Source organism: Myotis daubentonii, chromosome 18, assembly GCF_963259705.1.
Source record: "Myotis daubentonii chromosome 18, mMyoDau2.1, whole genome shotgun sequence".
Classification (NCBI taxonomy): domain Eukaryota; kingdom Metazoa; phylum Chordata; class Mammalia; order Chiroptera; family Vespertilionidae; genus Myotis; species Myotis daubentonii.
The window spans coordinates 39,009,726-39,034,013 of record NC_081857.1 but is presented as its reverse complement, the minus strand read 5'-3'; the positions used below and the strand labels follow the sequence as shown (position 1 = coordinate 39,034,013).

The following is a 24,288-nucleotide window of genomic DNA, read 5'->3' as shown; positions in this document are numbered from 1 at the left end:
AGTTCTTTTTGGTATATACCCAGAAGTGGGAATGCTGGATCATATGTAGTTCTATTTTTTTTAAATGTATTTTATTGATTTTTTACAGAGAGGAAGGGAGAGGGATAGAGAGTTAGAAACATCGATGAGAGAGAAACATCGATCAGCTACCTCCTGCACACTCCCTCTGAGGGATGTGCCTGCAACCAAGGCACATGCCCTTGACTGGAATCGAACCTGGGACCCTTCAGTTCGCAGGCCGACGCTCCATCCACTGAGCCAAACCGGTTACGGCTGTAGTTCTATGTTTAATATTTTGAGGAACCACCATACTGTCTTCCACAGTGGCTGCACCATTTCACGTTCTCACCAATAGTGCACAAGAGTTCCAATTGCCCCACATCCTTGCCAACACTTTTTATAGTGGCCATCCTAATGGATGGGAGATGGTGTCTCATGATTTCATTTGCATTTCCCTAATGATTAGTGGTGTTGAACATCCTTTCATGAGCTTATTATTAGCCATTTGTTTGTCTTCTTTAGAGAAATGTCTATTCAAGTCCTTTGTCCATTTTTTTAAGAACATTCTTTTCTTTTTTAAGTGTTCTTATTAATTTGAGAGGGGAAGAAAAATAAATTTAAAAAAGACAGAGAGGGGGGGAAGGAAAGGGATAGAGAGATAGAAACATCTCTGAGAGAAAATAATCGATCGGATCCATCGTCTCTTGCACCCTCCCCCTCCACACTACAGGGGATGGAGCCTGCAACCCAAGCATGTGCCCTGACCGAGAATGGAACCGGGGACCTCTTGGTTCATGGGTCAACGCTCAACCCCTTAGCCACACCAGCTGGGCCCTTTGCCCATTTTTAATCAGGTTGTTTGGGGAAAGGGGATTGTTATTGAGGTATAGGAATTCTTTATCCTGAATATTAAAACTTTATCAGATATATGATTTGCAAATATTCTCTCCAATTTCATGCGTTGCCTTTTCCCTGTTGATTGTAGCCTTTAGCTCATTACAATTAAAAATAGTTGAACATTTAAAACATAAAATTTGAATCAGACCTCTGAAGCTTTTACCAAGGAGTTAATTTCTGCACTCCTCACTAAGAAGGGTCCAGAGAATGTAGATACTTCAGTTCCCTTATTTTCTCTTTCACATGAACCAAGTCTATTCGCCTCCATGCAGAAGACAGTGTGGAGGCACGGGGAGGACATATGTAACCAAATGTTTATTGCAGTAAGACAACTTCTAGTGCTCATTATCTACTACACTGCAAAGTGGGTTCCATATCCCACATATGGAAGGATCTTAAAGCCTAATCCTTGATAATGATGAATGTGGGATCCAAAATTTTATGAACATTTTTACCATGAAGTTGAGCTGGTCTATATTAAAAAAAAAAAACCTGCTAAAAAAAACCCCAACCCTGCTATTTTTCCTAGTTTACAATTTAACACTAATGACCTGGTATATCTATAATGTGTAAAATTAAGCAAGAAAGTAAACTAAAGAAAAGACTGTAGCCTATTTTAGTGGAGTTCCCTTCTGCATGCCTAAGAATTAGCAAAACTGTGTATGTACTGAATATCCACAAACTAATTAGATTTTATTTCTTTCTAAGAGCACTCACTTCATTTGTAGTCTTAGAATTTACCCATTTGCCAGGTTTGTATTAACCAACTTTCAGAATATATTCAAGATAGGAAGTCCTCTAGATGTTGAGTTAAAGAGGTAGAAGACACAAAACTTAGCAGTCGTGAATGGTTAAAAAGTAAATTAGTGAAAGAACTTTAGAAACTTAAGAAATTGATTGCTCATCCCTTGGAACACACTACCTCCAAGTAAACTGGAGAAAATAACCCTCTAAATTGAAAGCCACAGACACTGAGAAGCAGGAATAGTTTTAGGTGTCAAGAGGTCTTTATTGAAATAATAGCACAGTTACACTTCTAATACCCTTTCCACTTGTATACAATAGTTTAAAAATGCTTGCTACATACAGTGCACAGACAGTTCAATCATTAGAACCAACTCAACTGCATTTAAAATAAATAAAATAGCCTATTTAATAATTTAAAGTAAAATTGCTGTACAATATGAAAATAAAGATACGTGTTAGGATCTACGTTGCCGTAGAAATAAAATCATTATTCTGCATTACACAAAACAGTGCAAGAAAAAAACCCAAATAAGCTTTTGGAGTGCAAAGTTTAAAATTTCCATCTTTCAGTTATCATGCAGACATAGCATTTCAAGCCATGCTATAGTCTATGGCAAAGTTTTCATTTTTTAGAGGAAAATGCTGGCCAGTAAACTGACTGCACTGTCAAGAGTTGCATCACACCCGCTGCTGCTCTGCCCTACAGTACAGTTTGGAAGGGAGGTATCTTGTTGCATTCAAAAAGTTGAAATTAACAAGTTTCTGAAGCAAACACATTTACCTTTTAAGCATGAAACAAAATAAGGTGACAAAGTAGTAATTATATCCCTGGATTAAGAAAAAAGAAAAGACCTCTACCACATAATGATCTAAGAAGCAGTTTCCCTCCATCTTTCAACTCAAGCATGATCCTCAGTGAAAACAACCATGTAACTTTCAAGAGACATAAAATTCTGACCTCTAGCTGGCAAGTGATACAATTATCATGGGATTGTGAGAAAAACAAAATAACTTCTGAACACCTATGTTATCTGTGTAGAACTTGGTTGCATTACATGTAATAATAAGCTTAAAGTACAGTTCCATCTCGTGTGTATATAAAACTGTTATTTCTGCAAAGACCAAGGAATGCTTTAATACTAAACCGTAAACACATCGTCCACCTTGACTGGAGTGCACACTGACAACACAGAGCTCTTCCGCAGACTTTGGCAACAAGACGACACACAGCAGGTCACAGCAGCACGAGCTCACGTGGAAGACCGAAAGCACTGCAGAATACACGCCCACAGCTCCTACCAAAGGGGTACAAGGTCAAAGGGCCTCCTCATGCTAAGCCACTTTCCTGGTCAGTCTGCGTTCTTCAAATCTGGAATTGTCACAATCAGTAGTCTTCAGTCCCCGCGCTTTCACGGCCCAGACAGGCACTGGGCATGCTCTATCCACGGTAAGTCCAGAGGGTGACAGTTCTGTCTGCGGAGGACGACAGGAAGGACAGGTCCTGGGTGTGCCATCTGCACTGAATCACCTTATCCTTGTGCTCCCCCACCACCATGATGGGAAGCTGTTTAGTGAGGTCTCCTACATTAAAAAAGAGAAGAGATACTGACTTACAATACAAAATAAGTCTATGTTTAGATTTCACAGACTTCCTGTTACTTTAGGACTAATTACAGTATAAAATTCCTAAACTATATTAATACAATATATTGAAAAACTTAAACAGAACTAGATTACTGGGCATGTCATTGTTAGTTGTATTTGGTAACATGCACACAGCTGCCACTGGCTCCTGGAAACTCAAGGTCACTTCCTCCTGACGGTGCCACCACATCTCGGTCTCCTCTCTGCTTCCCTTCTCTTCCTCATTTAAAGTTTGGTAAATCTCAGGTGTCAGCCTTCAGATTTCTTGTTCCCTTTATCCCTCACTTCCTAGGAAATTTCATCTAGTGTCCTGGTACCAGGACCATTAATATGAGTCACATATATTTCATCTCTAACCTTGACTTCTCACCTGAGCTCCAGGCTAGTATCCAAATAGCTATTCAACATTTCACTCGGTTGCCTGACAGTCATCTTAAACTTAACCTGTTTATAGCAAACTCTTTATTTTCTTGCCTAAACCTGTTCCTGCCCCACATGTCTTGACCCCCACCTCAATTAATGGCACCATCTTGTTGCTCATGCCAAAAACCTAGGGATCAGCACTGATTCCTTTCCCCCTCACTTTGCAAACTTAATCCAAATAAATTAAAGTATAACCCAAGTTGTCACTTCTTGCCACCTCCGCCTCTGACACCTTAGTCCAAGCCACCATCATATCTCCCCTGAATGGTTCCAATAGGCTCCTCACTGATATTTATACTTATGATCCTTCTCCCTACAGGACTCAAAATTATCTTTTAAAAATGTAATTTAGATCATATCACTCGCCGTTGTAAGTCTTCCACAAGATTCCATTATGTTTTTTTAAAAATGCCTATAAAACCCACTTTATGTCTTCCCCTCTCTTCCCCTTGGTTCCCCAGCCACAATGGCTTCTTGCAGTGTCACGGACATGCCAAACTCGTCCTGGCTCCCCAAGCGGCACTCGCTGTGGTCTTCCCTCGGGCCCTGGCATGGCTTGTTCCTTCTCATCATTCAGGTCTCTCCACAAATGGCACTTCCCTGGGGAGACCCCCTCCATCCCACCAAAACTAGCGTTCCCTAGCACCCCAGTCTCTCTCCTCCCTGGCTAATGTTTTAATAGCACTCACCAATACCCCCAAATTACATCATTTGAGTTTCTTTTTACTGATGTCTAAAATGTGAGCGCCATCAAAAGGAAGTTACATGTCTTACTCACCTCTCTGTCCCTAGTTGGTACACAGATTTGCTTAATAAATGTTTAACAATAAAACTACATTCTGAAGACATAATTACACAGATTACATACTAAGTTTTTAAAAATAGAAGCAAAGAGTACATAAATTTAATAATTTGCTATAATTCATCTCAATACAATACCAGTAATTTGCTCAGTAAATACTATAAAACTAAAATCTGAAAATGTTTTTGGGTCAATCCCACCAGATTAACAAAAGAGAGATCCCAAATAGAACAGGAGAGACTATAGAAAGGAAAACGGTCCATCTGCATCACCTTGTAGGTCTGTCACCTTGATTTTCATATCGTAGGATCCTGTTAGCAAGTAGTGAGCTCCGGGAGAGAATCGAACAGAGCGCACATCGCTGGAATGAGGGTGATAACTTTGTACCATCCTTCCTCCTCTGATATCGTACAACATGCAGCTAGAATCTTCTTGTCCTGTGGCTAAGAGACGGCCACTGGGATCTACAGCTACGGATGCCACTGCACTGCCTGGATGGCGGGAGGAATGGAAGGTTCAGTGTGGAAAAATCAACAGAGCTAAACTGCAACAACTCATTATGTTCACTGAGCCAACACTAAAAATGTAATGCAGCTTGCCACACTGCTCAGTTATTGAAAAATACAAATTAACAGTCAGAAAATAAACAACTGCGTCCTTTTTAGGGGCAAGGTATGAAGCCAGATTCTGTGAGCAATGAGACAGTCCATCCTCTTGTCATCTGGGAGAGCCCCTGGGACAGCACTGCCTACAGTGCAATAGGTGAGCCACTTTTCCTAATGCTGGGAAAGTGTCCAGAAATGGTCCCGTCCCAGCTTACAGTCTAGTTGGAAGAACAAGAAATTAAATAACAAAATACGTTTTAGGGCACAGTGAGAAAATGTCTCTAAGCAACACATGACTAACGGCCAACAGGCAGGAGCCTAGCTCTAGACCAGGCATCTCCAATGGGCAACAATGCTCCAAGGGGGTGCAAATGATTCTCAGGATGAAAAAGCACGAAGCATCAGCAACGGCTGATAGCCTTCAAAGCTCAGCCCCACCCAATGGAACCCCATTCCTTAGCATTTCATTTCTCTTGTTAGGAAAAATATTTAGTTTCTCTCCTTAGCAGGGGAAATTAAGGTTGAAGAACACTGCTCTAGACCAAAGTGGCCTGAAAAGGCTTCACAGAAAAGGCATATAAGTTAGATCTTGAAGAATAATAAACGGTATAAGAGAGACAGAGAGAGGCAGGCAGGGAGGGAGGGAGAGAGGGAGAGAAGGACAGAGAGATGGGGGGAGAGAATGTGTGCTTAAATGTATTATACACATGCAATTAAAAATATCCATTGCTTAAAATTTCTGTTTTGTTAATCCTCACCCAAGGAAATTTTTCCATTGATTTTTAGATAAAGTGGAAGGGAGAGGGAGAGAGACAGAGAGAAAGAAGCATCGATGTGAGAGACACATCAATTGGTTGCCTTCCACAACCAAGATATGTGCCCTTGACTGGGATCGAACCCGTAACCTTTCAGTCCTAGGGCTGATGCTGTATTCACTGAGCCAAACCGTCTAGGGTCATTGTTTGAAATTTTGATAGAGAAGTGAAGAGAGCTATTATGGCCATGAAGAATTAATAAGAAAAGCTTTATAGAGAAAGTACAAACATGATTAAGGGTAGGAAGCTCATTTGGGCCTAAGTGACTTGGCTTAACAAGTTAACATAAAAGGAGCTTGGAGCTGAGACATAACAGGCAGGTTAGTACAGACCATCGAGCATCGCAAACGTCAAAGCTCAGGGTGTGAACTGTTCCTGTGCACAGTGAGTCGTCATGCAGGTCTCTAAGGAAAGAAAGCAGGACTTTGGGAAGAGTAACCTATGTGAATGTGCATCAAATTAAAAAGACAGACTGTAGAAGGGAGGGCACTGGAAGACAAGATATAATAGAGTAACAGATGAATAACGGCCTGCATGAGGAAAGACAGACTTCAGAAAATATATGAATAAAGAATCCACAGACTTGGCAATTAACTGATTGGATGGGGGCAAAAAAAAAAGGAGTGAAAATGAGTCCTGGATCCAATCTAGTTGCATGAGGAAATAAGGGAAGTAATATCCAAAAACAGGGAAAATGGGAACAAGAGCTGATTTGCAGGGGAAACACAATGAGTTTAGTTTTTATGCTGCCAAAAGAATCCAGGCTCATTTATTCAACAGAGTAATTACATCACTACTCCTTTGGACCATGTATTCAGGTAGGTGCTAAATCTCCTCAGGGAACTACAACAGATATAATTGTTGCCGTTGTGAAACTTTAAATCTATTGGAGGAGACTAGCAATAAACAAATATGTAATTTTAAATAGTGTAAAGAGTTGTGAAGGGAATCAATGGAGATCAGTGATAGAAAATAACGATGAAGTCCCAAGAAGGCCTCTCTGGCAAGGTGTCACTGAAGCTAAGACCTACAGAGGAGAAGGCTCTGATGGTGAGAAGACACGTGGAAGAACATGTCAGGCCCAGGAAACAGCAGGTGAATTCCCTGCAGGAAGGAGGAGTGGCACAGTCAGGCACTGAAAGGAAAGGTGCGAGTGATGGAGCTAAGACTAGAAGGGCCCACGGTGCCGGGCCAGCAGGGTCTCGCAGGCACGGTAACCTGAGAGCGATGAGGGGCCGTGAAGTGTTGTGAGGAAGGTGTGATGTGCTCTGGCTGCTGTGTGGACCAGGCTGGAGGGGCACACGTGCAAGTGCAGAGCAGAGTAAGGCAGCTCTTGCAGCAGAGAAGTTGAGGATGGTGGTTTATCCGTTGCTCTTGCGGGAGGGAGCAAAAAAAGTATCTGACAACATGTGAGTAATGGTTTTCAAAGTCTTAGAAGAAATAAAGTTAAAGCATACTTAAAATCCAAAAGTAAAATTATAAACCATTATTACACTAATCTAAACTCTTATTTCAGACCACATAGAAAACAGGATATATTTTTTTGAAAGTTTTCATTTGTTCCTATTTCTTTTTTAACATACATATTGCAGAGGAGAGAAAGTACACAAGTGCAATTTATAGTTTCTGTCTCATAGAAATTCAAATAAATTCCAGAAAAACCTACCAGTTCCGTGTAATGTTGTGCCAACAACACGAACACAGCTTGGTACTCGAAGATCCCAGAATCTAACAGTCTTATCTTGGGAACCAGATGCAATCATCCAGCCACTCCAGGTGTAAAGTGCTAAAATATGTCCTATGAAAGATCATATACTCAGTTATACTGTGGAACAGCACTTTTCTATAACACATTCAGAGCTAAGTACTCCTTATTACTGGGCACATGATGGTCTGCTTAATCAAATATACAATGTGGTAGAGAGTTTCCATATATATTAAAACTCAGTAAAATGCACATCAAAACCATATTGAATAAGCTTAATCCTTGGTTATTCAGTATCTTAGGATATCATAATCAGTACTACAAAAATATTTTCATCTGGGCCTGGCCAGGCAGCTCGCGCAGTTGGTGAGAGCATCATCCTGCTGCACCAAGGCTGTGGGTTCAGTCCTTGGCAGGACACGTGCAGGATCAACCAATGAATACATAAGTGGGACAAGTCAATATTTTTCTCTCTCTCTCCCTTCCTCTCTCTCTCTTTTTAGAAAATATATGTATTTGTATTTGAAATTACGGCAAGTTTTCCAGAGGAAGTACAGGATTGTGGGGTTAGATCTAACCAGCTCTGGAAGAGACAGACCCGGGGTCCTATTTCAGTTCCGCACATTTAGCTGTAAGATTGGGCCAGTCATTTGCCTTTTCATGTCTAAGACAGAGATAAAACTTCCTGCCTCATAAGATTGTTGTGAGGGTTAAATGAAGGAACTATGTGTACAAGTAAAGAATTTTAACACCCAGGTAACTATCAGCGATCATTACTATGTGCACAATTGAACTTTTTGACAGAAAAATGTCCTGTCTTGGAGAAATCTGTTCTGATGAAATATCCCCATTAATGAAATGCAGGGGGCAGTGGGAAAACATGGGTTGAACAAAAGAAAAGGAGCGTCTGAGACGGATATCACATACCGGTATGTCCGCTCAGAGCATGCAGGCCCTGTCCTCTTTGACAATCGGTTGTGTAAATGTTACAATCCCCTGCTCCAGCACTTATCAAAATAGCTCCGCCACTTTCCGGGCCTTCCATAAATGCCAAGTCTCTAATTGTCCCATCATGCATACTAAATTCCAGATCTGGTCCTGAAACAGCAATAAGAATTAAAACAAAAAGATGCTGCTCAACTTACTGTGACAATTTGAGATTACTAAACTGCCTTCAGACTGACCAAGAATAATGGCAGAGTGGTATAGTTTATATTTCAATTAGGGATTGATATTATAATCAATTTCACTTTACTGAGCAAAGAACTTCAAGAAATCCAAATACTGGTTCAGCCCTGGCTGGAGTTGCCTAGTGGTTTGTGCATGTCCTGTGCACCAAAAAGTTACTGGTTAAATTTCCGGCTCAAGGCACATGGCCAGGTTGCCGGCTCAATCCGTGGTGCTGAAGGCAGCTGATCAATGATTCTCTCTCATCACTGATGTTTCTATCTCACTCTCCCTCCCCCTTCATCTCTGAAATCAATAAAAATATATTTTTTAAAAATTTTAATAAAATAAAACAGCTATATGGAGAGTTACCTTCTTAATTTTTATTACAAAGAAAATGAAAGAGAAGACAGATGCTCTCTGGAAAATGTACATTAATAGAATTCTGGTAGTGATTTAAAAGTTACTTTTCTGATAACAATAATTTTCTAGGGATTAGACATCACCTGGCCACCTGTAAGAACTTACTAAAAAAAAAATAATTCCAGATGAATGCAGCCAAGCAATTAGAATGTAAAAAAAATCGTAAGGCTATATTCTTAGATTTTATTAGAGACAGTAGAGAGATATAGGAGAGCTACAACATGGGCAAAAGATAAAAATACACTGGAGAGCTACTGCTCCCATACTTGGGCCCTACCTGTTGCATTACAAGTCTCTGCATTGAAGGGCAACACTTTGACGTATTTGTCGTTTGATCCTGTTGCTAATAACTGTCCACAAGGACTCCAGGCCACACAGTAAATGGATCCTTTATGATGTTTATTCCTTTTAAAACGTACCACTGGCTGCTTAGGGATGTCATGTGCGCTAAAAAAAAATTTAAGAAAGATATTCAATTTCTTGCTTGCTAAAATTCATGAGTATGAAGTTATATATTACTGTTGTTCTTGAGGGAGGGAGCACAAAAAGTATCTGACAACATGTTAATAACAATTTTCAAAGTCTTAGAAGAAATAAAGTTAAAGCATATTTAAAATCCAAAAGTAAAATTATAAACCATTATTATACTAATGTAAACTCTTATTTCAGATCACATAGAAAACAGTGGATAGAGCATCAACCTGCAGACTGAAGGATTCCGGGCTGGATTCCAGTCAAGGGCACATGCCCGGGTTGCAGCTCGATCTCCAGTAGGGGGCGTGCAAGAGGCAGCTGACCAATGATTCTCTCTCATCATTGATATTTCTATCTCTCGCTACCTCTCCCTTCCTCTTTGAAATCAATAAAAGTATATTTTTTTAAAAGAAAATAAAAATTAAAACTTAATAAAAGGAAAGGAAATAAAAATTAAACACTACCGAATGACAATTCTGCAAAAGGGACCAATGTAGCTAAAATAAAAATTGAACCAAGACTGGCAGTACAGTCAGCCGTCTGTCAGTACCTCGGGTCAATGACCTCTGGATAGGCGCATACTCGCAGAGTTTTTGAATTTGAACCAACAGCATACAGACCACCACCTGGGTGGAAAGCCACTGCTCTAACAGCCTGTGTGTCCTCCAGGGTATTAATGCAAACAAACTGCTTTTTTGATTTGTCGTCCTATGGAAAGAATGAAAAAGAAAGTCATCCTATGAAAAAAATGAGTTTGAAAGAATTCGTCTTTATCCCAGTTTCAATTCATTTCAACTACACTGTTCACTTTATGTTCAATATCTACAATCATGCATTCTTTTAAATGGCAAATCCAATTAACCCCAATTTTTCCATTTTTTGCTACTCATTGCTAAACTAAGCTCAGATAGTTTATAGAGATTCAATTTTTTCTTCACTTACTATGACAAAATATAACAATAAATATTCCCATATTAAGTTGCCTTTAACTGTCAAGGAAAAAATATAGCACACATACAAAATAACAGAACACTATTTGTCTTTTTAAAAGCAGGATATAAAGAACTATTCTTAAATGCACCTAGGGTAAAAAACAAAATAAGTTTGCCATTATCTCCAGCAATGAATACATTAATATTTCAAACTGAAATTGTAAAAAAAAACCTTAAAATTGCAAAAATGATTTTAATCAGAACATTTTATTTGAGCCTCGTTTTTATTTCAAACTGTCAGCCTATCTGCCCACAGCCTGTTCTAAGGAAGCAAGTTGAAGCAGTTCTGCATACAGGCTTTGTGAACTCCACCTATTGGTGGCATTTGAAGCACCCTGCTACCCTGACCAGGGATGACCGGACCTGGAACAGGGACTTAGAGGCTGATGTGGTCAACAAATCCAGCCTAATCCTGTCTTTGTGAAGTATGAATACCAAGTACACACACAAAGGCAAATCACTTCAGCTCTGTTGCATCAAGCTCTGGGACCCACAGTGACTATATCAATGAGAGACTATGCCACTCTCTACCCAAACTTTTATGTATTCATGCAATAATAGAGGCTAAGCCTGATATGTCACATGTTTGTCTTATGTAATTGAATGAATCCTTATATTAGTCATGAATTTATTTGACTAAAAATGCTACAATTTCTATTAATCCATATACAAGAAATGTGACTGTTTGCCAAATGAATAGCATGGGCATATAAGACAAAAAGGGAGGGGAATGACTGGTTAAATGGCCTATGTACATTAATATAATTACTAATATTTGCTTATAGCAGAAATGGCAGAGCCATAAATTTTATTTGTTCTTTTCTAGTGTGTTTTAAACTTTTTAGATTTGTTGCCATTTTGAAAATAGAGTTCAACTAAAAATCTGCATTTCTAGCTTTTCTTGAAAACCAAAAGGACCGAAAACACTAGGCAAGCATAAATCTTTGTGCAAGGGACAAATATTCCTATGTGCTTGTCACAAAAACAACCAATTTTATTCATTTTTGTTAGCTGTTTGGTCCCATTAGCATCTGAAATCATGATTTTGTCTATGGGGTTAAAATGTGAACTATAGAAAACAAGATAGAGTGAAGCTGTATACTTGTTAGGGAAGGATGTCTGGTTCCAAAGCAAAAAGCATGCATTGATGAGAAGCCCCAGGGCAACATAAATAGTATCTAAATAAATTAACCATAGGGTTCAGAGAGTAGTGCACAGCTCACTATTGGCCACTAATATAAATACTCTCAAATGTGCTTTCTGAGGCAACCTTTTCACTTAGCCCAGTGGAAGCTCAACGACCTTGAGATAAATCCTAGCATTAGCAATAATAATTATTTCTAATAATGGTCCATTCTTTGAATTGAGAATTCCTTACCAAACTTTGCAAGTATATATAAAAACAATGAAACCTCCTTCCCCTAAGTATTACCTCTTCCCCTCTTGATCTTGACAGATTCCCTGAAGAATCTCCAGGAGGAGGCTTGATGACCAAATGTTCTGATGAGCTGTGTGAGTAGAAATTCAAATAAAGTTTACTCTGAACATCAAAACAGAAACTTAACTAAATATTTGTCCATTCGATCTCTAATATTTATTTTTTTGGCAAATGAACCTCACTGTCCCCAGAGTTACTCTCAGGAGCTATTTATTAAGTGGCTCTGGACTCACTAACAGCAAGCATAGTTGTAAGGAGGGAGTGAGAGCCATTTTGGAAAGGGGATTAAGTCAAAGTTCACAAATTTTATTGTGAAATGTCAAGTACCTTCCCCCTGATTAGTTCCAGAATCCTGGTTGCTATGATTAAATCCTACCCTAGGTAGGAACTTAAATTGCTCTTTATGAAAATTATCTGGCCCAAGAGGAATGACTAACAGAAACTGACAACTGAGGTTCCCTCCATAAAACAATGTTTCCACTCAATCATTTCCTTGTGAGGTCAACAGGTAGACAGATCCATTCATATATGTAGATCTTCCTCCCAATCATTTTTTAATGCCTCACTTTTTACAGATAGTAAAGGTTTCCCAAACACTTGAAAAAAAAAGCCTCCTACATAAAATCCAGAAACTAAAACAAACAGAAAAAGGAATGTATAAGAAAAGAGGCAATTCAGGAAACAAATGCTTCAAAGCTATAATTAAAATCCTTGGAGATATAAGAGTAAATAAGGCCCTAACTGGTTTGGCTCAGTGGATAGAGTGGTGGCCTGCAAACTGAAGGGTCCCAGGTTCGATTCCAGTCCGGTCAAGGGCATGTACCTTGGTTGCGGGCACATCCCCAGTGGGGGGTGTGCAGGAGGCAGCTGATTGATGTTTCTAGCTCTCTATCACTCTCCCTTCCTCTCTGTAAAAAAATCAATAAAATATATATTTTTTTAAAAAAGAGTAAATAAGAATCAAGGAAACAAGGAAAAGATCTAAAAAACAATTTAAGAAAAATTAGAGAATAAGAAAGAGCTTAGAAAATAAAAATATGGTAGCAGGAAAAAAAAAATCCAGGGTGGAAAAATCAGCAGGCCTCATACCAAGGATCAGGTCAAAATGGCATCAGACTTCTTGACAAGAACACGGAAATGTAGCAATGCCTTTGAAACTCTGAGGAATGATTTCCATCCTAGAATTCTATACTCAGCTATGCTAACAAATCAAATGTGAACTATGTTGACATTCCAGGTCTCAGAAACTTCACTTCTGATGAAACTCTTTTCATGAAACTACATGAGATCCTGAAAATGGGGATCCAAATAGAAAGAAGAGGCAAAGGAAATTCCCAGGAGGATAATGAAGGGAAGTCCCAGGATTCTCTAGGACTGAATACAATGGCCTAGAAACAAGGAACATAAAATCAAGCAGCAGTGATCCTAGAGGGATGTCTCAAACGGGGGGTGTGGGGGGGGGGGATGAGAAAGAGGAAGTACCTGATCGTTTTTACTGTAGTAAGAGAGGTTTTATAATTTTACAGTCCTGTCAAAGCATCTGCAGATGGGTTAATGACAGGTACTAAGAAAACTAGCATGTGCACACATACACATGCACACCAAAAACGAGGCACTTACTGTCCCATGGAAAACAAAGAGTAGTATGAAAAGGAAATGTAATCCATTATACTACATGACCCAATTGTAAATAATATTTACCACGTTAATGCTGAATACCAATTTAAACAAAAATGGATATATATTGGAAAGAAGCAGACAAAATGAATGTGTTGTGAGTGAGGAGTATAGTAGCTAAATCTAATTGGCAGGAAATCGGTGGATAATAAAAATATCACAGAAGCATGTTATTCAGAAATTTTGATATACAGCAAAAGAAACAGCTGCCTGGGTTGAAAATGGGCAGCCTACCGGAAGTAGAAATCATGGACAAAGATGAGTAAATGGGATTTTCTTTTATATTATATGAAATGTGCTATTTGTCTTTTTAAACCATGTGTGTATATTACTTTGATAAAAATTAAATTTTAAAATTTGAGTTCTACTTTTGGGGATACACAAGTATAACAGGAACTATAATAAAGAAGCATACATTCGATAAACTTATGCTCTAGTATAAAACCAGTTTTTTATACTAAATATATAAACATCCAAATGCAAAAGCAAGTTATGCATTTTCAAATGAACCACTCTAAAGTGTTTAACGTTAAGAATAAATGAAGAAAAGTTTCCTTAACTTTTCCCAATGCATAAATTAAAACTTGTTTACTTATGACAGCAAGACAAAAGACTCTCCCTGACTAGTGAAAACACAGATATGCAAGAAGTCTTCAGCTGTGAAGGGGCCAGAGCTACAAGACCATCTCGGACAATCATTCCACCAAGTTATAAAACACCTTTGTGCCTTTGAGGTCTGTGAATCAGATTATTTGTTGAAAGATACCAATGGCAAAAATAAATAAGTAAAAGAAAGAAAGAAAGAAAAGAAATATCAGGGAGAAGATAAAGGCTAAAACTATCATCTCTGAGTAAGATGGCTTACAAAAATATAGAACTGTCCTGGTGTGATAAGAAAGAAAAAAAAGAAAAACAGGGGAATATAGTCTCTTAAGAGACATTTAGTAGAAGAGAATATATAAATGAAGGCAGATTAGAAAAAAATTTGGCACTAAGTAAATGAGCTCCAAAAACTGTTATTGTAAGGCTTCAAAAAGAAGTTTGAATGTCTATACTTCTATTAATAGAAGTTAATATTTCCAGATTTTACAAAGTAAAGCACTTACACTTGGTTTCCACAAGAAGAGGATTCCTCAGGAAAAGGTATGTGATTTGTGGATCCCGGATTACGAGGAGTGCTCGTGTAAATATTTGAAGCATCGTGTGTCAATCTCTGGCTAGAATCTTGGGGTGGTGTAGAAAAACTAATGATAGAAGAATTATTAGATCCACTGCCTTTGCTCCCATTACATTGCTGGTTGAGTGTGGACACCTCATTACCAAGGCTATCCATTCCAATATTTAATTCACCAAGCTTTTGAATGGACCTATAAGATAAAAAAACGTAAGTATATTAAAATATAAACTAAATAACATTCCTAATATAGAAGATGAAAAGTTTGAGAAGGTAAATAAAACATGCACATATAATAAATAACCTCTGGCAAGTTTAGTACTAAAAAGTTACCATCTTCAGCTGAAGACATAACCAAGATACTGAAAGAAGACCCACACTTTTCTATAGTATGTCACTTTAAAGGAGATAGGCATGATGGGTATCATTGACTTCTTAAAAGCACCTTTTGCCATAAAAACAGAAAAAAAAATCTGTTTCTTCTCTGGTATAACTTTGGTTTAATTCTCAATTTTAAACTAAATTTCACAAAGAAGTCAATAAAAATATCACCACTTCTAAAATTTATCACCAATAAAACACAACAAACCATTTCATTTCATCTGTTTAGTAATCTCAGGTCAACTAGGAAATAAATGACTAGAGCAGGCCATGATGGGACAAAGTCAAGTGCCAACGCTATTTGTCACACATTCACTCATTCTACAAAGTCTATTTGCTAGACTTTGATCCAGGTACCAGGGGGCAAAACAAGTCAGCCTCAGGGTTTTTACTGCATCACAAGTCTCTACAGTAGGAAAACCTGACTCCTTATGTTGGACTCGGAGACCGTGAGGGCACAAAAAGGGAGCTGCCAGGCTTTCTTAAGATTTAGACCCACAACTGGCCCAGCATCCTTTTCTCCAGCCTAGTTTCACTATGAGAGAGGACTGCACAAGGGGTGATTCATTGTATTTTCTAACATTATTGTGTGTGTGTGTGTGCGCGTGTGTATGTGTAAGGCTTTAACAAGACTTTAAAAGAGCAGTTTAATATTATAGGAACTGGTAGCCATTACTAAATATTTATCAGTTAAAAAATTTAAGTAGGCAGCATTTCCCAAATATTCTATGAAACTAGTCCTATGAAATGCTCCCCATTAAAAAAAGAGTCTGGGGTCAAATAAATTTAGGAAGTGCTAAGTATAAAGAGCTGACAATGCTAACATCATTTTGAGTCTCTAAAAGTGGAGAGAATGGCTTTGGCCATGTGGCTCAGTGTGGTGGAGCACAGTCCTGTACAACAAAAGGTTGCTGGCTTGATTCCTGGTAGGGGCACATACAGGAGCCGATCAATGAATCTCACATTGAGGTTTCTCTCTCTCTCCCTTCCTCTCTTTCTAAAACTCAAAAAAACATATCCTTGGATGAGGATTTTAAAAATAAAAATTTAAGTGGAGAGGATTGGGGAGGAGCAGAATATGCCTATAGTAAGTGCCAAATCAGTGGTGCCAATTATTAGTATTAATAGAAATAAAATATCAAAAGGTATAAAGCGATGATAGAGTACTGTTAATAAAAATCCTATCATGCTTTGGCTGATTTTTTTCATTAAGATCTATTATATAACATAACTCTCTTTCTCTTTCTTTTTCTAAACCTCTTGGAAGGAAGAAGCAAAACTTAAATATGAAAACTAAATTCTGTTGCCAGAATGATTTGGAAGAATAAAACATTAAGAGGAAAGTGCATATTTTAATTGGTAGATTCTGTCTATACTCGGTTTGTCCTTGGTATTAGACAGGTACTTTAAAATCCCAGTACAGGCTCAGATATACAAAAGTAAGAACCCAGAAAAAAATTGAATGAAAGTATTACATTAAAGGGTTAGAAAACAGAGCAGGTAAGAAAAGGTTAAGAGAATTTATGTAAAACTAATTTACAAAAGCTTAGGATAAATATCATTCATACTTTTAATAGAACTGGTTATCCTATGGATTTTTTTAACATACCATTTAATGTAATTTTAAATTTTTACCTCTAAACAAATTGAGAATAGCTTTTAAACAATAAATATATTCTATACTACATCTAAATTACAAGAAATAATTTTCATTATATTTATAATTGTCTTTAAAGGAAGGAAAGGCCATTTTGAACAGTTTGTTTTTCTAAGGAAGTACATCCCCACCACTATTGGGATCACCTTGCCGCTTCCTCTTCAGACAATCGAAATATCTGCTTTCACTGAAAACGAAATGGTCTGGAAGTCAAATTGCAAGCATAATTTTTATGAATATGAAAAAGACATCCAAGAATCAGAAGTGGCAATTCATCAAATTAGATCAATTCTGAGAGCCACTGACTTGATCAGAGGTGATAAGAAAACAATCCTCAAATTGAATTTTGGAGGCCAACTTAGACTCTAGGTTACCATTATAAACATTCCTTATGTGAAGGTTTGAAAACAGGATCAATTTCAGGCTTGCTGACTTGCACAAACCTCAGAGTGTCAAGCCGATAACTTGAGCAGGCCATGATGGGACATTATTGAGCCAAGGAAAGAACTGGCAGTCACCACTGTACTGCCTAATCACAATCCTGATGATAGCCAACAATTATGGCACACTTACTATTTGCAGGGAATTAGTCTAAGTAAGTGGATATACATTAACTCATTTAACCTGCCAACAACCCTCGATCATTTAAATATACATATTCTGGTTTATTCATTTTAAAACATGTTTTATATATATCTCCTATAATTAAAAATAATAAAAGTTCATAATCTTGGCAGAAATCATAAGAATCATTTAAAAACACTGAATTAAAAAGAATATGTATGTATAAGCACTCAAAATAACAGCTCACATTTCATATAGTGCTTACTGTATATGACGGTACTGTTCTAACCACTTTACATATGTGAACTCATTTAACCTTCATGGCAACCTGTGAAGGAGATGAGAACACAAGCAAAAAGAAGCTAAGTAACTTCCCTCGGTCCCCAGCTCCCCGGGATCCGCCTGGCAGCCTGCTTCCAGGCTGTCTGCTGAACCACACACACTGGGGCTCTGGCTGCTTAGATGTGAAAGGACTTTAAAGGGAAGGGCTCAACTAGATGAGTCCTCAGAATGATGTGTCTGAAGATATGTAACTCCACATTACTTGAAACATGTAAAAAAAAAATCTTAAAATTTCAAACCCTACATGGAAAATAACACTTATTGCATGTTTCTAGTAGCTTTTAAATAATTCCTCATGTTTAAAAAAATGACTGAAAGACCAACCTATTAAGAAACTGCTCGGTGAGGTTCTGCTGCTGGTCAGGCCCATCCTCCTGATTGACACCTCCTTCAAGCAGCATCTGCTGGTATATCTGTCGCTGTTGCTCCTTCTGTTCTAAATGCTGTTGATAGCGTAATCTTTGCCTGTAATATTCTTGAAATTGTTCTGTTGAGTCTCGAAGCTTAAAATTTTAGAAAAACATATTTGAGAAGATTGTGATTGAATATGTTCCTACTTAAGAGAAACTTCTACAAATGCTGAATAAAATATACAATTAGCTATATTTAACAATTAGAAAATACTAAATATATTGCACTTTGAAAAATAGCATCCATGAGTCTTAATAGTCAAGTAGATTGGTCAATTGCTTTTTTCCACAGCAAGAGACTGGCCAAAATGAATGGTCATCCTGGATCCTTAACTAACCCAAGATAAAAATACAAATTGTAGTAGTCATAAAGGGAACGTGGTTAGAGAATATGAATGTAGATAAAGACTAATAAGAATCTATCTACATTACTTGAAAAAAAATAGTTACTGAGGGATTGCATTAATATTTAATAAACACAATATTAACCTTGTCCAACACACTTAATTTAAGCAAGTAAATTGTTTAATAAGTTACTCTAGAGAGAAACTTATAAAATTTCCCTCAAAAACAATACTTTAGTTCAGGTTTCATATGGGATAAATGGGTGTTCAACTTAGCAGTCTCAGCATTTCTACTTCACTCCTCTAAAAGAACTGCATAGCACTCAAACTCACAGGACTTAAATATTTACTGAATTCCAATATTGGCACTATTGTATGTTTTGGTATTCTAATTTCCCTTGTGATTTCTTCTTTGACCCATTGGTTAAGAGTATTATTGCATTTTGACAAATTTGTGAATTTTCCAATTTTCCTTCTGTTATTAATTTCTAGCTTCATTCCATTGTGGTCAGAGAAGATATTTTGCATGATTCCAATCTTTTAAAATTTACTGAGCTTTGTTTTGGGTCCTATCATACAGTTTATCCTGAAGAACACTACATGTGCCCTTGAGAAGAATGTGTATTCTGCTCCTGTTGGGGTGTTTTATAGTTGTCTGTTACGTCTAGATGGTTTATACTGTTGTTAAAGTCTTCTATATCCTTATTGATCATTTGTTTAGGTATTTTATCCATTACTGTAAATGGGGTATTAAGTCTCCAAATATTACTGCATAACTATCTATTTCTCCCTTCATATATTTTGGGGTTCTATTGTTTGGTACAAATATGCATTTGTATTTTCAATAGTACTTTTTCTACTTCACTCGAAATACTATTACTTCTTACAAAAAGAGTCACTCTAAAGCAGCCGTCACCAACCTTTCGGACCTCATGGACCACCGGTTGGTGACCACCGCGCTAAAGGACACTGGGGTAGTCAGTATTACCTCATTCTTTTCTTGCCTATCTGGTCCTGGATTCTGTGCTCCATTTGCGGGCTCTTTTTCTGAAACTGAACTCTGGCCCAGGATTTCACTGTTGATAGGTCGCTGTGTCTCCACAGGTGTATCACTTCTTCCAGAAAGGTGCAAGAAAACAAAAGGGAAGAGGTGGGGATGAAGGAAGATATATTTCAGTTAGAGAGATTTTAATTTAAAATAATTAACAGCCCAGCTGGCATGGCTCAGTGGTTGAGCGTCAGAGCTCTGAACCAGGAGATCATGGTTCAACTTCCGGTCAGGGCACATGTCTGGGTTGCAGGCTCGATCCTCAGTGTGAGGCATGCAGGGGGCAGTCAATCAATGATTGTCTCTCATCATTGATGTTTCTATCTCTCTCTCTCTCTCCCTTCCTCTCTGAAATCAATAAAAATATATTTAAAATAAAATAAAACAATTAACATTTAACATTTGATATGTCAGACATACCAAAATACAGGGTTCAGGAAAGCAGAGCTAGCTAGTCATCTTCACAAAGGCATCACTAGTCAGGAGCCTTGTACTCAGAAGTACCTAAACATACATACACACATGCACCAAGAGGAGGAAGTAGAGACCTGGGAAGAGTTTTTAGCGACTAGGCTTTAAACTGGAAATGACCATAAGACGAATAGAACCTGTAAGAGTTGTTAACTGTCCAGAGAGAGGATCAAATGACCTTCATAAAGAAACATCTGACTTAATTTTGAAATTTATACAATACTTCCATAGGTATTATGTCATTTAACTTCCATAATAACCTGTGAAATAGGTTAGAACTCCATTTCACAGATTTAAAAAAGAAGTGCTTTTCCTAAAATTGCACAGCTAGTAAATAAAGCTCGGACTTGAGTCCAGGTCTTCACACTCCCAATCCAACGCTGGCCCATGCCTAAAGATTGTTGTTGTTGTTGTTTTTGTGGGGGCGAGGGGGGGGGGACAACATTTAATTTTGAGACTATTATTTTGAATAGCAAAAGCTTACATATTTCAACTTATTTTTCTTCCTTTTTGTTTTGAGTTTTGTGTTCAAGTGAAAAAATATCCTTCAAAATACTACACACTCCTTTATAGACCTTTCTTTCCTGTTTATCTTCTTGTTCACTATAGTAACTCAATCATTGTATCCCGGATGTAGCATGGTGTTAGCACGTAGTAGACACTTGAATATTTTTAAATGAATACTGACATCAAACATGTAGGAGTCTCTTCATGTGGCATCTTTAACATAATTGAGCTTCCCAATATTGTTTTACTTACACCTCAAATATTTTTTAAAACAAGGTAAACTTTTTCCAAAGTAAATGTTTATATTTTATCCACAGCACAGTAGCTCTCCTATAGCATGTTATGATCACTGGTCAAGGCACATACAAGAATCAACCAACAAATGCATAAATAAGGGGAACAACAAATCTCTCTCTCTCTCTCCCCCCAAATCAATAAAAAAAAAAAATTTAAGGAAAACACATCCACCACACCCACACCCACACCCAACCATTAGATTATCTCAGACTTGTGGAGATTTCCTAATTTTTTATGAGCAAAATCTTACCGTTCAGGGGATTCCTCATAAATACTGTGACATTCTGTATTCTCTAGCATGAGACTTCTACTGAGGTTTTGTACCCCTGGATAATGGAAGTTAGCAAAGGAGTGTGACATTGGAGAAGTTTTGTTCCCAAGGTCTGAGATTCTCTTATCGTGACTGGTCAGTCCACAAGTGAGGCCATCTAAAGCAGGATTCAGAGAGCGGGTCATATAGGCATCAGCTGATTGAGGCCTTCTCATTGGAGATGATGGATAGGGAGAAAGTTTGCTGATAAGAGGAGTCAAAAGATCAGCGTATGCAGCTTTTGTGGGTTTCAGGAGTTTATCAACATGAATATTAAGCATTTTCTGTTCAAAAGCACAAGAGAAGACAGACGAGGGGAGATTCTGAAGCCATGACAATAAACTCAGATCCAAATCGTCACAACCATTGCCGCATAAGAGGTCGATGCCAAGAAGTACTTCACTTTCTGTGATTTCTTCTCCGGTTGCTTTACTTTGACAAAATTCTACGCAGCACTCATAAAGTAGGCCTTTCATTACAAGCTGAAATAAACGATTATTACTTGCTTTAAAACCTGCCTCACTTAGCTTCCTATCAGCAGGAATGAATTCTGCAACCATGACACAAGCTTCTTCGAAACAGTGAACTCGTGCCGTGCTGGGATTCCAGTCCTTAAATTCAGCGTGATTGGTCAGACGAGGCAAAGTCAAAAGCAAACAGAGCTTGCTATAGTCATCTTTAGAAGGGCAGTACTCTTCCAGGGCATGTAAACATTGCACGGCTTCTTGCATGGTAAATTCCAGCTGTAAGAAAATATAAGGTATCACTATAAAGAGATGTCAGGTATGAAAGCAATGAGAGTGTTTCTTTCATTCAAATACAAAGATACTTCACATACTGTCGTAAACTATTCAACTGCAAAAGGATAACCTCTAGTGTCACAGAATACACTTATGATTTTTAGGATATTTAACAACTTTCAAAGCAGAAACCAAAATATTTTTCACTACTAAAATAAAAAGATTAAATTATTTTGATTAATTAGCACATTAAGCTTTTATCTATAAAAACAGTGTTGTAATTCAGGCTTGACTATTATTTTCAAATGTATAATTTTGAGGGTAATAATTGAGTTTTCTAAAAATGAAAACTGAAGCATACCAATATTCAACTATCTATATAACTTGCTGTCACTCCAGCTTATCCAAAAAGCAAAAGAGTCATTCTCAAACTTGCTTAGGAAAATTTGTATGGGGAAAGAAAGAGAATCAAGAGAAGGAACATCGGACAGTCCATTTGCTACAAGAACCATGCAGAGACAGAACAAAAGGAGGTTTAGCTGAGAGACAAATTACAATAATTTGTATAGTAAATATGATATTACTCATACGCTGTTATTTTTATCCATAAGCTCTTAATGATGTAAGGAACCTTACAGCTTACGTACTCCAGCTTTTATATCTTACATGTAGGAAAAGTTAGGATGCATATTTAATCAAAGTAATTCAATTAGTGGCAAAGACAATAAAAATTAGGGCTGTGACTTACAATCCAGTGTTCTTTCACTTTTACTAGTAAACATCATTATCTGGCAAACAAGTCTCTATTATATATGAAAGTCCTCACTGTAATTTCTTTATGGTTTATTTCAATGAAAACTTACTGGCACTTAAGAAAAGTTTCACTGGTTTTAGATGTAACCATAACTAATATTAAAACTTGAATAGTAATTCTCTAATCAAAAAGAATTTAGTATCATTGAATTTATATTGTCATAAAGATAACCATTTTATAAAAAAAAACAAACACATTTCTGCATCAGAGGAAATATGAGCAGACAGAAAGAAGAGGCAAACACATCCACTCTGCGACGAGAGAAGCAGCACTGCTATCCAGTCATCAAGTCACACCTCTATTGCTGCCTAAACCACCTCAGCAGGACGGGAGCACGTTCTCGCCCACCAGCCAGCCATTCAGTTACCATCTCTGCCAACGTCACGGGACGAATGTAGACTCACTACAGGCAGAAAGTACTACCACTGCCCAGGAGCAGAGCTTATCCGATCGTGGCTCAAAAACACCTCAAAAACTCATGACACTAATCTTTTGTTTTAGTGAATAAAAAGTACTGTGACTGAAACAAGACTAGGGCGCAAACCTTCAGGAATAAAAATCTTACATGCTGGGGCTCATCTTCTGATGACATTGCATTGTTAACACATAAAGCTTCTAAAAACTTCTGCTTCAGGATAATGTAACGGAACCTACGGAAAATAAAGTATGAAGCATTAAAATGATTAAAAAGCTGAATTATAGCAACGTCAAAGACTGGAAATGGAAGTCAAGTTCCTGAAGCTGTTAAAACAAGGTAAGTGTGTCTTAAAGAAGTAATTATTTATTTTAAAAAAGAACTTTAAAAAAAATTTAACTTTCCAATGTCTCATAAATCAAATGTAATTGTAAGTTACTATAAGTACCTTTGCTTTCAGGAAATTCTTATAATATGTTATGAAGCTTATCACACTGAAGCCATAATAAAAATAATTTCAGTAGCTAGTAGTCACAATTTAATACTAGAAGGAAGGATTTCTATTTCCAAAATTAATTCTAAACAAAAATCAAGTTTCTATGGAAGATGTCAAATGTAACCTAATATAAAATCAAAATTCAATAGGGGGTGTGCAGGAGGCAGCCCATCAATGTTTCTCTCTCATCGATGTTTTTCTCCCTCGCGCTCCCTTCCTCTCTAAAAAATATCAATAAGCACATTAAAAAATAGCAAGTTATGAAACATTAATTTTAAAAAAAACACCTTCAGATGAAATCTTACCTTTTTTTGTCAAATTTTTCCATACATTCTAGAGGCTGAATGAACTGAAGAACTTCATCCCATTGACCATCAAGGATTAGCTGCCTATATAAAGGGGAAATCCATGTATTTATCAAATCTGGGTTACACTGATTAAAAGCAGAATAGATGACAAGATAGCATTAAAGCTTCAGTCTGAAGTCTGTAATGAGATGAACTTTTTAC

The 24,288-nt window shown here is 37.5% G+C and overlaps 1 protein-coding gene across 6 annotated transcripts in view; it reads right to left on the bottom strand.

Annotated features, from left to right (window-relative positions):
- Window positions 1-1,882: 1,882 nt before the first annotated feature.
- Window positions 1,883-24,288, bottom strand: part of WDR47 (WD repeat domain 47) — a 35,728-nt gene continuing 13,322 nt past the window's right edge. For 2 of the 6 annotated variants that reach the window (XM_059674898.1, XM_059674904.1), the window contains 13 exons: window positions 24,085-24,168; window positions 23,413-23,518; window positions 21,255-22,057; window positions 19,670-19,796; window positions 18,252-18,430; window positions 14,916-15,176; window positions 12,127-12,202; window positions 10,253-10,410; window positions 9,506-9,675; window positions 8,566-8,736; window positions 7,600-7,731; window positions 4,786-5,004; window positions 1,883-3,225 (listed from right to left, as the gene is read on the bottom strand). In XM_059674898.1, the coding sequence (XP_059530881.1) occupies window positions 3,083-3,225; window positions 4,786-5,004; window positions 7,600-7,731; window positions 8,566-8,736; window positions 9,506-9,675; window positions 10,253-10,410; window positions 12,127-12,202; window positions 14,916-15,176; window positions 18,252-18,430; window positions 19,670-19,796; window positions 21,255-22,057; window positions 23,413-23,518; window positions 24,085-24,168 (2,629 nt within the window). In that variant the 3' untranslated portion in view covers window positions 1,883-3,082. Of the gene's footprint in view, window positions 3,226-4,785; window positions 5,005-7,151; window positions 7,307-7,599; window positions 7,732-8,565; window positions 8,737-9,505; window positions 9,676-10,252; window positions 10,411-12,126; window positions 12,203-14,915; window positions 15,177-18,251; window positions 18,431-19,669; window positions 19,797-21,254; window positions 22,058-23,412; window positions 23,519-24,084; window positions 24,169-24,288 lie in introns of those variants that run through there. The other 4 variants (XM_059674899.1, XM_059674900.1, XM_059674902.1 and 1 more) reach the window with 4 other exon arrangements.